We start from the raw sequence: 15,311 nt of genomic DNA, 5'->3' as shown, positions 1-15,311 counted from the left end.
TTTTAAATATCTTAAACAATAAAGAGTCCTAATTAAAAGTAGACTAACACAAAAATGATCCATATTAGGAAAAAGGCTAATAGCTTTCTAAGGAAATAGCTTACTAAGCTTAATGTCAAACTGATATTAAATGCAACCCATAGTAATTAAACATTATTTAATTTCTCATTTTTAAAATATATTTTATGAAGTTATTATGATATCTATTTTATATATTAAATTATTTATTTATAACTAAGCACATTTTCTGTCTTTATATTTTAGTAGTTTTATTTTTGTTTGTTTATCACTTTTAGATCAGTTCCCCGAGTAGTGTTGCCATGTCTGCTGATAATATTGCGTTTTTTGGGGGGATTAAATCAAAACATGGAAACGGAATTGGCTTTTCTAGTGATATCTGGCAACGCTGAGTTTAAATAAAGTGAACACGCTGTGTATTAGAGTTAGTGAAGAGAGGGAAGGAGAGCAGCAGTGTACTGTATGTTTACAGACTGAACAGTTGCTACTCTTGTTTATGATTGGTGAGGAATTATTTAATAAAGAAGTTTGAATTAATCCCGCCTTGTAGCGTTAGCATTATTATCATTTACTCCGCGCGAAGCCGCTGTCTCTACACGAGCAGGTGCAGGTTCAGGTCATTCTTTGTGATCAATAAAAGATGGCGGTTTGTGAGATCGGGAAGTTGAAGCAGATGATGTACAGAGTTACTCTCTTCATCATAATGACTTCTCTGCAGTATTTACACACTTGTTCAGTTGACTGAGGAGATGAAAAGCAGTGTGAAAGTAACTGTTGCGGGGTGTAGATGCATTTTGGACTTGCTGTAGTTTTTATTCCGATTGTATTATACAATTCCGAACAGGTCACTCACGCCGGTGCGAATAAATATTTATTCACAGTCGCACAAAATACTTTTCAGTCACAAATCCGAGTGAAATGGTCGCACTGTAGAGCCGTGCACTTACCTACAACGTGTTGTTTCAACACTAATATAATAATAACTCACCCCTTACACGCAGCACATTATGTTTGCACTGTTCTTTCACATGATTTTGCTCTTTATTAATGACATTATCTCTGACACATGAACACTGTCCTCATGGAATTGAGGGGGAAAAAACACCATAAGTGTGAGTTTGGCAAAAAAATATTAAACACTGGCTAATCATATATTTTCAATTTTTCATTTCCCTGCTGCTAAAACAATACTCGTGGTATTTTATTAAATCAAACCACAGTTACAGATCCATTTTTCCACTTTCTGTTCTTCCATGTGATGCAGTAAATCCAAAATTATTCCAAATTAGCGTATTTTTCCCGACTATAAGTGTCTCTGATTTGTAAAAGAAAAAGAACAATATCACAAGTTTGAATACTGAGGATGCCGCAGCCATCTATGGCCTGAAGCCAATGGAGTAAAACAGTCCATGCTGTCTGTGTGGGAGGGGCATACGCTCTCTCTCCTGTCAATCACAGCAGTACTAGCCCATCGTGGGTATCTGTTCACTCATATATGTGGAAGAGGGTGGAAAGCGTTTCCCTCCGAGTGTGTTACGCTGCCCCTTGGTGCTGCGTGAGCAGCAGTTCGTTACGATGCGTTTGGCTGGCTTCACGTGTCTCAGAGGAAGCGTGCGTTAGCCTTCACGCTCCCTGGCTGGTAGCTCTCATGTACTACAGGAGAGCTGGCTGGTGGGTGGGAACTGGCAGGAGACCAAATTGGAGAGAAAGTGCAATATGAAAAGCTTCAATATCATATATATAATATAATATAATAGCATCTCTGGGTCAAAAAGAGCATACGTCGAATCTAATCAGCCAATCACAGACTTGATCATGTAACATCACCACCAAGTTTTAAAACTTGTTTAAGTTTCTCATAAAATACTACACCTAGACTAATATTAGAAAGTTCGGTACTACGCTAGCTAACATTCAGTAAACTATTTGATTGTGTTTGTAAAATACAAAGCCAAGCTTGCTAGCAAAATAGTTAAAGCTAATTAAAGTGAAATCCAAGTTAAACATGTATGCGACTCGTCTTCATATAGTCTGGAAAAATACGTAAATTACTATGTTAATATCGGTATTTATACACTGGAGGTGAATCCCATCCATGCGCCCATGTTCATTAATATAAAAGATCAAATAAAATTCACATGGCAGTAAAATGTCAGTAAATAAATACCTTATTGCTTCCTAAGTAGCCACGCCCCCTCGGTTTGTGTTTATATTTACACATTCCTTATATAAAAAAAAATCCATTTAAAGCCATGACACACTTGTCTTACATCATCACGTGTGTTACATTATCATGAGTGTTTACATTAGTTCACTTTAGCTTCAACATCATGTTTACATGCTCTGTTGCTGTGGTGATAAGGTGTGACATGGACAGAAACATCCTGATGTGGACAGAAACATTCTGATGCTAGACACACACACACACACACACACACACACACACACACACACACCTCCCCAGGGTTTGACCTTTGACCTGCATTAGGAGTCTCATTCTGCTTTATTACATCATCCCTCCCTTTACAACACAGTGGTTAGGGGTTAGTGTTTAGGGGTTAGTGTTTAGGGGTTACTCCAGCATTCACTATCCCTTCATCAGTACTTAAAAAGTGGAGTATAGTGAGGGTTTAGTGGTCAGAGTCAGGGGTTAATGGTTTAGTCCAGTACTAAAATGTGTGAAGGTCCAGTTGCATAAAATTCCTCCTTTCTAAAGATCCAGATCAGGAACTGAGTGACAACACTACTGACCTTTTAATGCTGCACCATTAGTGACTAGTTAATGCCTATAAATAAACAATAAACCATTCTAATTTGTTTCTAACTGGTGCTTGATTTTAAGACTTTAAACTCACACCATGGGCTCTGAAACAGAGCTGTTTGTGTGTGTGTGTGTGTGTGTGTGTGTGTGTGTGTGTGTGTGTGTGTGTGTGTGTGTGTTTTAATTCCACTCCCACTCACTCCCACTGTTATTACTTTTGTTTGTCCCTGACCACGAAATTTTCTAACAAAATGTTCTGCAAAATACAACAAACTAGTATTTTATAAATATATAACTGTAAACGGTAGGAGCGAGGATAAAAAGCCGGTTGAGGTACATGAGCGTGACTCTGCGCAGGAGAAAGATATTACTGAAGATGAAAGCGGTAACAGCGTCACACACAGCCGTGAGAGTACCTGTACATTCCAGTGTTAATAAACAACCTGTCACAACACCCACATGCTGACTGGAACTGGGAGAGAAGAAACACTTCTCCGTTTATTCCTCTTTAAACATCTGTTTTCATGGTGAAGGTAAAGTCAGACCATCACTTCAGTAATCAGATCTGAGAGAGTGAATGAAAACTCTTCTGTTCCTGTCTCTCTCTCTCTCTCGAGCTTCTTCAGCTGAATCAGTTACAGACACGCATGTGATTGGATAAAACTGAAACAGATCTACTACAGAGGTCACACTGGATCATCTTAAGAGAACTGAAGTCACTGAAACTACAAACTTTTTCACATTTATCAGCTGTTTCAGTATTTTTCCAGTACTTGGTCCAGTCCAGTGAAATACCTTAATGGGCCAATTAATCACCACTGGTTTAGGGTTTGATGGTCCATCTGAACGATTTAAAGGTTATAGAGGAGTTTAGTGATTAGTACTCTGGTTCACTCTTCAGGGTTTAGTGATTAGTATTCTCTGATTCACTCTTCAGGGTTTAGTGATTAGTATTCTCTGATTCACTCTTCAGGGTTTAGTGATTAGTATTCTCTGATTCACTCTTCAGGGTTTAGTGATTAGTATTCTCTGATTCACTCTTCAGGGTTTAGTGATTAGGGCTCTCTGATTCACTCTTCAGGGTTTAGTGATTAGGGCTCTCTGATTCACTCTTGAGGGTTTAGTGATTAGTATTCTCTGATTCACTTCAGGGTTTAGTGATTAGGGCTCTGTGATTCACTCTTGAGGGTTTAGTGCTTAGGGCTCTGTGATTCACTCTTCAGGGTTTAGTGATTAGGGCTCTGTGATTCATTCTTCAGGGTTTAGTGATTAGGGCTCTGTGATTCATTCTTCAGGGTTTAGTGATTAGGGCTCTGTGATTCACTCTTGAGGGTTTAGTGATTAGTACTCTCTGATTCACTCTTGAGGGTTTAGTGATTAGTACTCTCTGATTCACTCTTGAGGGTTTAGTGATTAGTGCTCTCTGATTCGCATTTGAGGGTTTAGTGATTAGTACTCAGTGATTCACTCTTCAGGGTTTAGTGATTAGTATTCTCCGATTCACTCTTGAGGGTTTAGTGATTAGGGTTTAGTGGATAGGGTTTAAATTCAGGTTTGACAGTTTTGAGACTTTCAGGCTTGGCACTACACACACACACACACACACACACACACACACACACACACACACACACAACCAAACAACTTTTGGCTAATGAAAATTTCCCTTTGGGGCATGTCACATTTAGCACTTTTGTTTTTTACAAAGCACACTAATAAAAAGTACACTAAAACTAGTTTCCAGTGAATTGGGATGTGGCCAGTTCCACATCTGCCATTTCTCTTAGTCAGTAAAATGTTAGTTTCACTACTCTGAGTTTTTCACTTCACGGTCACTCAGCAGCAGTGACTCCAGTGTTATAGATGGTGATGTAGATTTCCTCCAGTCAGCACCCTGTGGTGTCAGGCTCCTCCCTTTTGTTCATGTCAGTAAATCCCTTTGCAGCAGCTCGAGGGAAGCAGCCAAAGGCAAAGGATTTGAGAAACATTACCACCATGTTGACGCCAGTCAGGATGATGCTCCCTCATTAGCAGCGCTGATGGTACAGTCCACAGCTGAGTCTATGGGAGAGGACATGGTTGAGTCCAATTTAGAGGGTGGGACTGGATCTGTCATAGTCAGAGGTAATGACCGTATCACAGTTTCATCTAAAGTGGCTGGTGAAGGAGGCTCTGAAGGGGTGGAGCCTGACTGAGGGGGTGGGGACAGCAGAGGATCAGAATCTATAGGAGAGGAAGAGGATTGAGGGGGGCAGAATGAAAGTGTGGGTGGAGCTACATTTGTAATGGGTGGTGTTACGAGTTCAGGAAGGACAGCAGATACGGCAGAACCTACTGGAGACTCGGTGACATCATCGTCCATTCTGGGCGCGTTTTCACAGTCTAGAATGACTGGGGAGGGGCTACTTTGAAGAGTGGGGGGGGTTTCTGAAGCATCAGGGGGTGGGGCATTGACAATGAGATCAGGAAGTGAATCCGTTGTTGTAGGTGTCGAGTTGTCGAGTTGCCTGAGGACTCTAAGTTTCACAGCATTAAGTTCGTCACCAGGGTCGTCATCAGGGGCGACGGTGGATGAGGCAGTGGACTCAACAGTGGAGATGGCAACCTCTCGCAGAGGCGTGCCTCTGACATTGGAGTAGTCGTTAGTGCAGTCATTGGCATGCTCATCATTGGCATAGTTGCGGCTGTGGGGGCCAAGCAGCAGGTGACGTTGTTCAGCAGGTTTCTTGTGTGGGGGCAGCAGGGGGTGGCGGGTATAGCCCTCGCCCTCGGACAGAGACTCTGGGAGGGGCTGGTGGCGTGACTCGGGAAGCAGCAGGATGCAGATGATGCAGATGAGTGTGCAGCAGGCGAAAATCACATGGTGCAGGAAGTAGCCTTTCTGATTGTGCAGCTCCATGATGGGTGCCGTTAGCATCCCGAACCCAGCGCTCGCTAACACCAGACCCAAACCTCCTCCCCTGATCAGAACAACACAGATATGGAGACTTGAGTCACTGATTAATTCACTTTGTGTAACTATACAATTTTATTATCAATCTAAATATGTTTCTGTCCTAGAGTCGGCTTCCACCATCGAGCAGATCATTGTTTACTCTTTAGGCGTTGATGGCTGCAGAGTTGCTATGGTAACCGTAAATAAACCTGTGCTGTGTTGAACATGCATGAATATGTGTGTTTCTTGTTGGTGTTCTTCAGGAAAATCCAGGTGTGGCAGAAAATCAGGCAGAACATTTCACATGTTTACTGTGTGCTGGGTGACGAGTATGTTCACTCTAGATCTGGTGTTTATCTGTAGTGAGCTGTAGCTTTCTGATTCCTGATAAGTTATTAAATCTCTATTTATTTTTATAATCAGTTAAACTGTCAGAAATGACTGCTGTTGTGTTACAGTCAGTAATTATACACACCAAGAGTGTTTTAAAGGTGAAAAATTAGGATAAAATAATAACTGAGCATAATTGTGTACCTACATGTAAACTACAGAAAATCTAACACACACACACACACACACACACACACACACACACACACACACACACACACACACACACACACACCAGTAGAGGGAGCTCTGACCTCACCACCACCCTCACAACACACCCTGCAGAACAGATCAACTGCCCTGTGCTTCATATTCTGGTGTGTGTGTGTGTGTGTGTGTGTGTGTGTGTGTGTGTGTGTGTGTGTGTGTGTGTGTGTGTGTTGGGCGGGTGCTCAATTTGAGCCTCAATATAATAAAGTTTTTTTTAAAGCAAATTTAATAAGTCACTTAAAATATGCAACTTTCCATAAGTTTGAGTTTTGTTCTATGAATGTTTAATTTGATGCTGCAGTGACCAAGTTAATTTACTGATAACATCATGTTAAGGATCATACAGATTATTTATAAGTTTTATTACATTAAAGGTTTAATTAAAAGAAAATAGGTTTAAAAAGAAAAACATTAAACGTGATGTTCATTTATTCTGCAGCCACACAGAGCAATTCAGCTCGGAGTTGTTTCTAAACCGAAGTTTGTACAGAATTTTCATTTAAACATTAAGACTTCATGATTATGAATATAAAAAAGAAAAACATGTAAAATCTATATTAAAAATGCTTGCTATGAATGAATGAATGTCCCCCCCCAGTGTATTAGTGATGGTATATTCCAGCAGTGTGGGTCAGCTCACCTGATCACAGTGGGGGTGATCTCTGCACAGAAAAAGATGCTGAGATTACTGACAGCCTGCGAGGAGAACATGCCGATGATGGAGAACGCCACGTGGAAGTCTGACTTCAGAGTTTCTGACTCTACAGAGAGAGACAGAGACAGACAGACAGAGAGAGAGACAGACAGAGAGACAGTTAGATGAAAGATTAGTCTGAAAGAAACAACACTAATATGATAATACTTAGTCAGGTCTATAAATATTTGGACATTGACATTATTTGAGCTGTCTACCACAGTACATCAGGGTTGAAATGTGAAATTGGATGAACAGTATAGGAATTAGAGAACTTCTCATGTGGGTTCCCCCTTTTGAAGGACCTAAAGTAATTGGACAAACGAACAATCATAAACTAAACTGTAATTTTTAATACTTGGTTACAAATCTTTTGTTGTCCATGACTGCCTGAAGTATGGAGCTCATAAACATCAGCAGACGCTGGGTTTCTTCCCTGGTGAAGATCTGCCAGGTCTTTACTGTAGTTGTCTTCACTTCCTGCTTGTTCTCGTGGTGTTTTGTCTTCAGTTTTGCCTTCAGCAGGTGAAATGCATCTCAGCTGGATTCAGGTCAGGACTTTCCACTTCTTTACCTTAAAAAGTCTTCAGTTGCTGTAGAAGTACGCTTCAGGTCACTGTCCATCTGCAGAGTGACGCTCCACACATCATCAACTGTCACATCATCGATAAAGACAACAGAACCAGTTCCATCGTACACGCCCACGCCCAGGTGGGTACACGCCCAGGTGATATGCTTCAATTCCTTCCTGCTCCATACTCTTCTCTTCCAAAAAATCTGCTACAAGTTCATCTTTGTCTCTCATCTGTCCATGGGATGTTGTTTCAGAACTTTCAGGCTTTTTAGATGTTTTTGGTGAACTCTAATTCCTGTTTTTAAGGCTTACCAGTGGTGTACATCTCGTGGTAAACCCTCTGTATTTACTCTGGCTCATTATTTCATTTCAACTCCAATATATTGTGGTAGACAATGTCTAAATATTTTCATCAGCGTCCAAAGATTATTGACCTCTGTATGTACATGATCCCCTCTGGAAGACAGGACCCACAGCCTAGAACTGTAACCCAGGCAGTTCTACCACTAAACCCTAAACCAATAAATGGGAACCCAGAATCTTCACTACAATGTTCTTTTTATTTTGAGAACTTAAGGCAGTAATGTAGCATGTAGCATTCTGCTGTAAGTATAGCACCCATTCATGGTGGTGTGAAAGTGTGAGTTCTCAGAGTGTTTTCCTTCACTTTTAGAACAGATCGGTTCAAAGCTATACACACTTAAGTGAACAAGAAAAGAATAGGTGTGTATGTGTGTGTGTATGTGTGTGTGTACACGACGTACCAATCTTAAGCTGGACACTATATTTTCCAATCACTGAATCCAGCAGGAACACACCGGAGAAGAAACACACAGATCAAACACATTAATGTATAATTACCACTTAATATTGTGTGTGTGTGTGTGTGTGTGTGTGTGTGTGTGTGTGGTAGTCATTGTTCTTTATCAGTGTTACGCACAATTACTTCCCTTTTGTCCTGTTTCTGTTAATAAGTCATGAACACTTCCTGTTTTTTCTTTGTATTTTTTGTAACTCCTGTTCTTGCCCCACCTTGTCCAAACCCACTGGTGCAGATATGACCCCAAAAAAACCTGTTGAGCCAATGACCCTGCTTTTCAAACCTCTGACCTACCAACAACTTCCTCACCAAGAACCCTGCTTAGCTGACAATTCCTAAGAACCTTTCTCCCCAGAAAACGCCAAGGGGACTACTAGCACTGATGAGTACCTTCAAGTACCTTCTTATCTGATGACTCCTCTACATGTTCCCTTCTAATGCTGTGGCTCCTCTTGCCCTCTGGACTCACTCTGCTGCTGTGGATGGTTCCATATGGATAAACTAAAGATACACGTACTTTCCCAAAATGACTTTATAAATCACTCTATTCGTTCTTCAGTGTTTAATCTCACTTATTTATTGTAGACTTGTATTTACAAACTGCTTCTGTCATCATAAAGACTGTCCTGTGCTCAGCCCAGGACTCATATTCACAGTGGGGTCATAACGAATTACAACCCTGTACAGTCAGCAACCCCTAAAGAATCTGCTTGACTGACAACCTCCAAGCTGACAGAACCCAAGATCTTTTGTCCAACAGACAAGCTCAGCAAATCCTGCATTGTTAGTGACCTCCACAATCCTTACTACACTGACTGCCCCTAATAAACCAACTCAGTCGATGATCCCCAGAGGACCTTTCCTCAAAAAACAAAGTAGAGTCAGCTGACAAGCACTGATACTTTACACCACCTGCTGCACCAATGACCTTGGTTCATGATGCCCTCCTGAATCCCTGCTCAGTCAGGGTCCTGCCAAATACTCTGCTCTGCCAACAACCCCTTATAACTGTTTATCTGACAAAACCTGAGATCCCTGCTCCCCTGAGAACCCTGCTCCAAGAAACAGCCCAATGAACAAGCCCAGAGAATACTGCTCTGTTGACGACCTGAGAACCCTGCACAGATACCTTCTGTGTCAATTGTGCACAGCTGCACAAAGACCCATGTTCTGCACTATTGGATTGAGGTCAGTTTCAAGAGTTCCTGCTCCTAGATAAGCATTAGCTTCTGTGTTCACTCTTGTGTATTAAACACCTTCTGTGCGAGTCTATATTCAATTCAATTCAATTTTATTTATATAGCTTTACAGAAATATATACAGTCTACAGACGATAGATCAGGATTCCTATTTTAATTTCCTCATATTTATATCTAGATGTTACACTACTTAGAACACTACTTAGAACATGGCACCTTTTGTTTGAACACACCCAATTTTTTTTCCATGTGATCAAAAATATTGGAACATGACTGATAGAGGTTTCTTGTTAAATGGTCTACACTTACATAGCACTTTTTAACCTTTGCGGTTCTACAAAGTGCTTTATACTGTTTCTCATTCACCCATTCACTCTCTCTCTCTCACACACAGACACACACACACACACACACACACACATCAGTGACAGCAGAGCTGCCATGCAAGGCAGGGAGCAACTGGGGGCGTTCAATGTCTTGCCCAAGGACACTTCAGCATGTGGAGACATGTGGGCCAGAAATCAAACTGCCAACCCTGGGATTAGTGGACAACCCGCTCTACCACCTGAGCCACAGCCTCACCCAGGTGTGCCCTGTTAAATTAACTGTTTAAAGAATTAATAGCTCTGAACATCTTCTGTTGCTTTGAGTGCTAGGTTTCGCCTGTGAAGACTGCATTTGTTGTTAAAAAGGATAAACAACTATGAAGACCAGAGAGCTGTCTATGGGAGAAAAGAGGGTAAATGAATCAGAGGCATTGCACAAACATTGGGTATGGTCAATACAACAATTTGGAATGTCCTGAAAAAGAAAGAAACCTCTGGTGTACTAACAACCAGACACGGAACGGGTTGGCCAAGGAAAACAACAGCAGCCGACGACAGAAACATTGTGAGAGCTATGAAGAAAAACCCAAAACAACAGTCTGTGACATTACCAACAACCTCCACAGGGCAGGGTGAAGGTCTCACAATCACAGAAATATAGAGGCCATACCACAAGATGCAGACCACTCATCAGCAGTAAGAATCAGAAAACCAGACTGGAATTCACAAAGAAATACAGAGATGATCCACAAAAGTTCTGGAACCACGATAAACCTCTACCAAAGTGATGGAAAGTCCAAAGGATCTGTTCATGATCCGAAACATACAAGCTCATCAGCTGAGCATGGTGGAGGTTAGAGGTCAACAGATTGTTCATTTTTGGCAATATAATCAGGAGGAACTTCATTGTGCCGCAAGACAACGATCCAAAACACACTTCCACCTCAACACAGGACTTCATCAGGGGAAAAGTGGAAGGTTTTAGACTGGACAAGTCCATCACCAGACCTTCACTCAACTGATCAGCACCTCACCTCCTGAAGAGGAGACTGAAGGGAGAAACCCCCGAAACAAACAACTACTGAAAGAAGCTGCAGGAGAAACCTGGAGAAGCTTCACAGAAGAAACCAGCAGTTTGGTGTCAGTGAGTCGCAGGATTGATGCAGTTATTGCGAGTAAGTTAAGTGTTATTTACTTTAAGACTGATCTGTTCCTATACTTTTGCTCACCTAAAAATTGTGTGGTCTGATACAAAAGGTTTGGTGTTTTATGTTGTTTAAAACGTCTAGGTGTAAACACCAGGAAATAAAAGTTCTGAAGTTCTGATCTATCGTCTCATCTCCATTTTTTTTTTTATCTCAAACCCAGATGTATTCAGTGTACAGCACAAACAAAAGAACTGGCCTTTCGGAGGGGATTGAAATTCAGGATATAGATGTTAAATGTTTGAATTTATCTCTAATGAGCAGCCAGAGGTGACGGTGGTGAGAAAAAACTCCCTGAGACGATATGAGGAAGAAACCTTGAGAGGACCCGGACTCAAAAGGGAACCCGTCCTCATCTGGGTGACACCGGATAGTGCGATTATAAATAAATACACCCCTTCTATAAATGTATAACTTTTCTCCATTGTACAGTCGAGTAGTGCTATTTGTTTTAAAAGGAACTTGAGTATGGACATCATTAGAGATTTAATTTTAAGTATATCATATTAAATTGAAGTTAACAACTGATGCCTGTGTGTGTGTGTGTGTGTGTGTGTGTGTGTGTGTGTGTGTGCTCACAGTTGAGCAGGCCGAGCTGCAGTAGTGATGCAAGAGCAGTGATGATCATGAACAATAGTAAACCCCCCCGACGTCCCATAATTCCCACTGCTGGACACAGCGCGAGGCCCGTTGCCACAGCGATTCCCGCCAACGTATAATAATCAGCATAGAAGTTATGGAACATGGTGACGCGCTCACTGTTCTGATCCATCATACTGCGTGCAAAACAGTGATGGATCCCATAACCAGTTAACCTGGAGAGAGAGAGAGACAGAGAGAGAGACAGCGTTAAATATATCCCGGGTGTGTAGGAAAAAATAGCATTTTGGGTATACAGGTGCATTATGGGTATTCAGGTGCATTATGGGTATTCGGGTGCATTATGGGTATTCGGGTGCATTATGGGTATTCAGGTGAATTATGGGTATTCAGGTGAATTATGGGTATACAGCTGCATTATGGGTATTAGGAGCTAAAGAGTTCCCTTGAGCTGTGAGTGTGTAGAAGACAGAGGGATATTTACGAGTTGACACACAGGACCACAATGTTCTTCCACAGGTTCCTTGTGCCCACCATCTTCACTATACATGTCTTCTTCGGTGGCTTCTCCAAAACCCTGTTGAGCTCTGAAACACACACACACACACACATACACACAGAATCACAAAGTCTGCAGTAGTGTTATAAATATATTTTAGGAATTAGCATAATTGGCATAATTAATTTTTTTTATGTTGGTGAGCTAAGATCATGTACCAGATGCTTATGGACGGTTTTAGTCTATTCTTAGCATTAGCCTGTGTCCAGCTGAGATTGTGTACCTGTGGTGAGTTTGTGTGTGTCCAGGTGTGGTTGTGTACCTGTGATCAGCTCGTGTGTGTCCACGTTTGTGTTGTTCTTCTTAGCGATGCGCTCAATAAGCCATTTGGAGCGGGTGTACTGCTGCGTCGCTAACAACCAGCGCAGAGACTCTGGAAATAACCTGATAACCACACACACACATTTATAACATTTCACACAAACAACACATGATAATACATGACAGTGAAAGACAGACAGATGGACAGACAGACAGACAGACAGACACATAGGTGGTCTGACCATATGTATGACAGCATTAGCAACAGGGGGCAGATGATGACGGCTTGCAGGATCTTCCAGTCAGAGCACAAGGCAGCAAGCCCCGGCATTAACAACTGCCCTGCTAACACCACAAAGTTAGCAACCATGGTCATGGAGAAACGCCAGCCGGGCAGACACAGCTCAATTCCTGAAAACATACACACACAGTGGCATTAGTATTAGGAACTTAACTGACCCGGGGATCAGGAGTTCTGACCTGGTTCTCATCGTACCTACAGGATTCATCTGGCCACATAGCATGCAGAGTTCAGGTTCAGGGAGAACGTAGCGATGTGCACCTTGTGATTATGGGTGTGTGATTATAGCGAGTGTGGGATATTAGAGCGAGTGTGGGATTACAGCAAGTGTGGGATTACAGCAAGTGTGGGATATTAGAGCGAGTGTGGGATATTAGCGCAAGTGTGGGATAGTAGAGCGAGTGTGGGATTATAGTGTGAGTGTGGGATTATAGCGCAAGTGTGGGATTATAACATGAGTGTGGGATAACAGAGCGAGTATGGGATAGTAGAGCGAGTGTGGGATATTATATCGAGTGTGGTATATTTGAGCGAGTGTGGGATTATAGCGCGAGTGTGGGATGTTAGCGTGAGTGTGGGATTAGAGCGAGTGTGGGCTAATGCAGCGAGTGTGGGATAATAGAGCGAGTGTGGGATATTATAGCGAATGTGAGATTATAGCGAGTGTGGGATTAGTGCAAGTGTTGAATTAGCACGAGTGTGGGATATTAGCGCGAATGTGGGAGTGTGGGATATTATAGCGAGTGTGGGATTATAGCGAGTGTGGGATATTAGAGCGAGTATGGGATTATAGCGAGTGTGGGATATAAGAGCAAGTGTGGGATTATAGAGCGAGTGTGGGATATAAGAGCAAGTGTGGGATTATAGAGCGAGTGTGGGATTATAGCGAGTGTGGGATAGTAGAGCGAGTGTGGGATAGTAGAGCGAGTGTGGGATTAGAGCGAGTGTGGGATATTATCGCGAGTGTGGGATATTAGCGCGAGTGTGGAAGTGTGGGATATTATAGTGAGTGTGGGATATTAGAGCGAGTATGGGATTATAGCGAGTGTGGGATATAAGAGCAAGTGTGGGATTATAGAGCGAGTGTGGGATATAAGAGCAAGTGTGGGATTATAGAGCGAGTGTGGGATTATAGCGAGTGTGGGATAGTAGAGCGAGTGTGGGATAGTAGAGCGAGTGTGGGATTAGAGCGAGTGTGGGATATTATCGCGAGTGTGGGATATTAGCGCGAGTGTGGAAGTGTGGGATATTATAGTGAGTGTGGGATATTAGAGCGAGTATGGGATTATAGCGAGTGTGGGATATAAGAACAAGTGTGGGATTATAGCGAGTGTGGGATATAAGAGCAAGTGTGGGATATTAGCGTGAGTGTGGGATATTAGCACGAGTGTGGGAGTGTGGGATATTAGAGCAAGTATGGGATTATAGCGAGTGTGGGATTATAGCGAGTGTGGGATATAAGAGCAAGTGTGGGATTATAGCGAGTGTGGGATTATAGCGAGTGTGGGATTATAGCGAGTGTGGGATATTAGAGCGAGTGTGGTATTATAGAGCGAGTGTGGGATTATAGAGTGAGTGTGGGATTAGAGTGAATGTGGGATATTAGAGCGAGTGTGGGATTAGAGAGGGTGTGAGGACACTATTTTGGTCTTGAAGGGCAGCTAGCGAGTGTTTTTGAGCTGTTAGCTAGCTGTGTAAAGAGACTAAGTGTGTTAAAGGACAAGTATTTAGTTCTGGAAGTGTGTCCTCAATTTCTGCTGCTGTTTACACACACAACACACACTACTCACTTCACTTTTCCAAAACACACACACACACACACACACACACACACACACACACACACCCTTTTCCCTCTTTCCAGAACATGACCCACATTGTGCAGAAGCAGAACTGTCCACTATATACTCCACATAAACACCATCATCAGTTTACTGTGGGCACGTCCCAAACCACACGCCCTAATGTCTGTGTAGGCCGCATGTGAAGTGTGTGAGTGGGTCGTGTCTCATTACTCACTCAGGACGTAGAGGGAGAGGGAGATCCCAGCGAGCCAGAAGCCCTCAAAGAAGCGGAGTGTGCTGAACATGGTGACGTTAATGGAGAAGGCCACAGACATACCAAACACGAGTGTGAAGAACACCGACACCACCAACACCGCGTGACGTCCAAACCTGCGGACAAGGAGTCAATCACAGTCAACTTTCAGGTCAGCGCTCACACACACTCACACACACTCTCACTCGCACGCACACAGTCTCGCACACTTTCTCACACACACATCAAAAACAAGAAAAACAATCACTAACTGAGGCTAATCGTTTAGCGTAATCATTTAAACTGATTGAGGGTGGAAAGGAGGCAGAATCATCCTGAACCTCATTCACCTCAGACGTGTTCGCAAATTACTACACAAAGTCCGTCTAAAATTACACCGTAATTACACTTAGCATCAACT

At 42.4% G+C, this 15,311-nt stretch overlaps 1 protein-coding gene across 3 annotated transcripts in view; it reads right to left on the bottom strand.

Moving 5' to 3' along the window:
• Positions 1-1,023: 1,023 nt before the first annotated feature.
• Positions 1,024-15,311, bottom strand: part of slc22a23 (solute carrier family 22 member 23) — a 33,986-nt gene continuing 19,698 nt past the window's right edge. For 2 of the 3 annotated variants that reach the window (XM_017473037.3, XM_053681752.1), the window contains exons 3-10: positions 14,873-15,027; positions 12,795-12,963; positions 12,554-12,675; positions 12,217-12,319; positions 11,712-11,947; positions 8,347-8,379; positions 6,955-7,075; positions 1,024-5,739 (exon numbers count right to left, since the gene is read on the bottom strand). In XM_017473037.3, the coding sequence (XP_017328526.1) occupies positions 4,788-5,739; positions 6,955-7,075; positions 8,347-8,379; positions 11,712-11,947; positions 12,217-12,319; positions 12,554-12,675; positions 12,795-12,963; positions 14,873-15,027 (1,891 nt within the window). In that variant the 3' untranslated portion in view covers positions 1,024-4,787. Of the gene's footprint in view, positions 5,740-6,954; positions 7,076-8,346; positions 8,380-11,711; positions 11,948-12,216; positions 12,320-12,553; positions 12,676-12,794; positions 12,964-14,872; positions 15,028-15,311 lie in introns of those variants that run through there. The other variant, XM_053681753.1, reaches the window with a different exon arrangement.

This window comes from Ictalurus punctatus, chromosome 7 (genome assembly GCF_001660625.3).
Source record: "Ictalurus punctatus breed USDA103 chromosome 7, Coco_2.0, whole genome shotgun sequence".
NCBI classification, from domain to species: domain Eukaryota; kingdom Metazoa; phylum Chordata; class Actinopteri; order Siluriformes; family Ictaluridae; genus Ictalurus; species Ictalurus punctatus.
The sequence above is the reverse complement of the archived record's forward strand: the minus strand, read 5'-3'. Positions and strand labels throughout refer to the sequence as shown.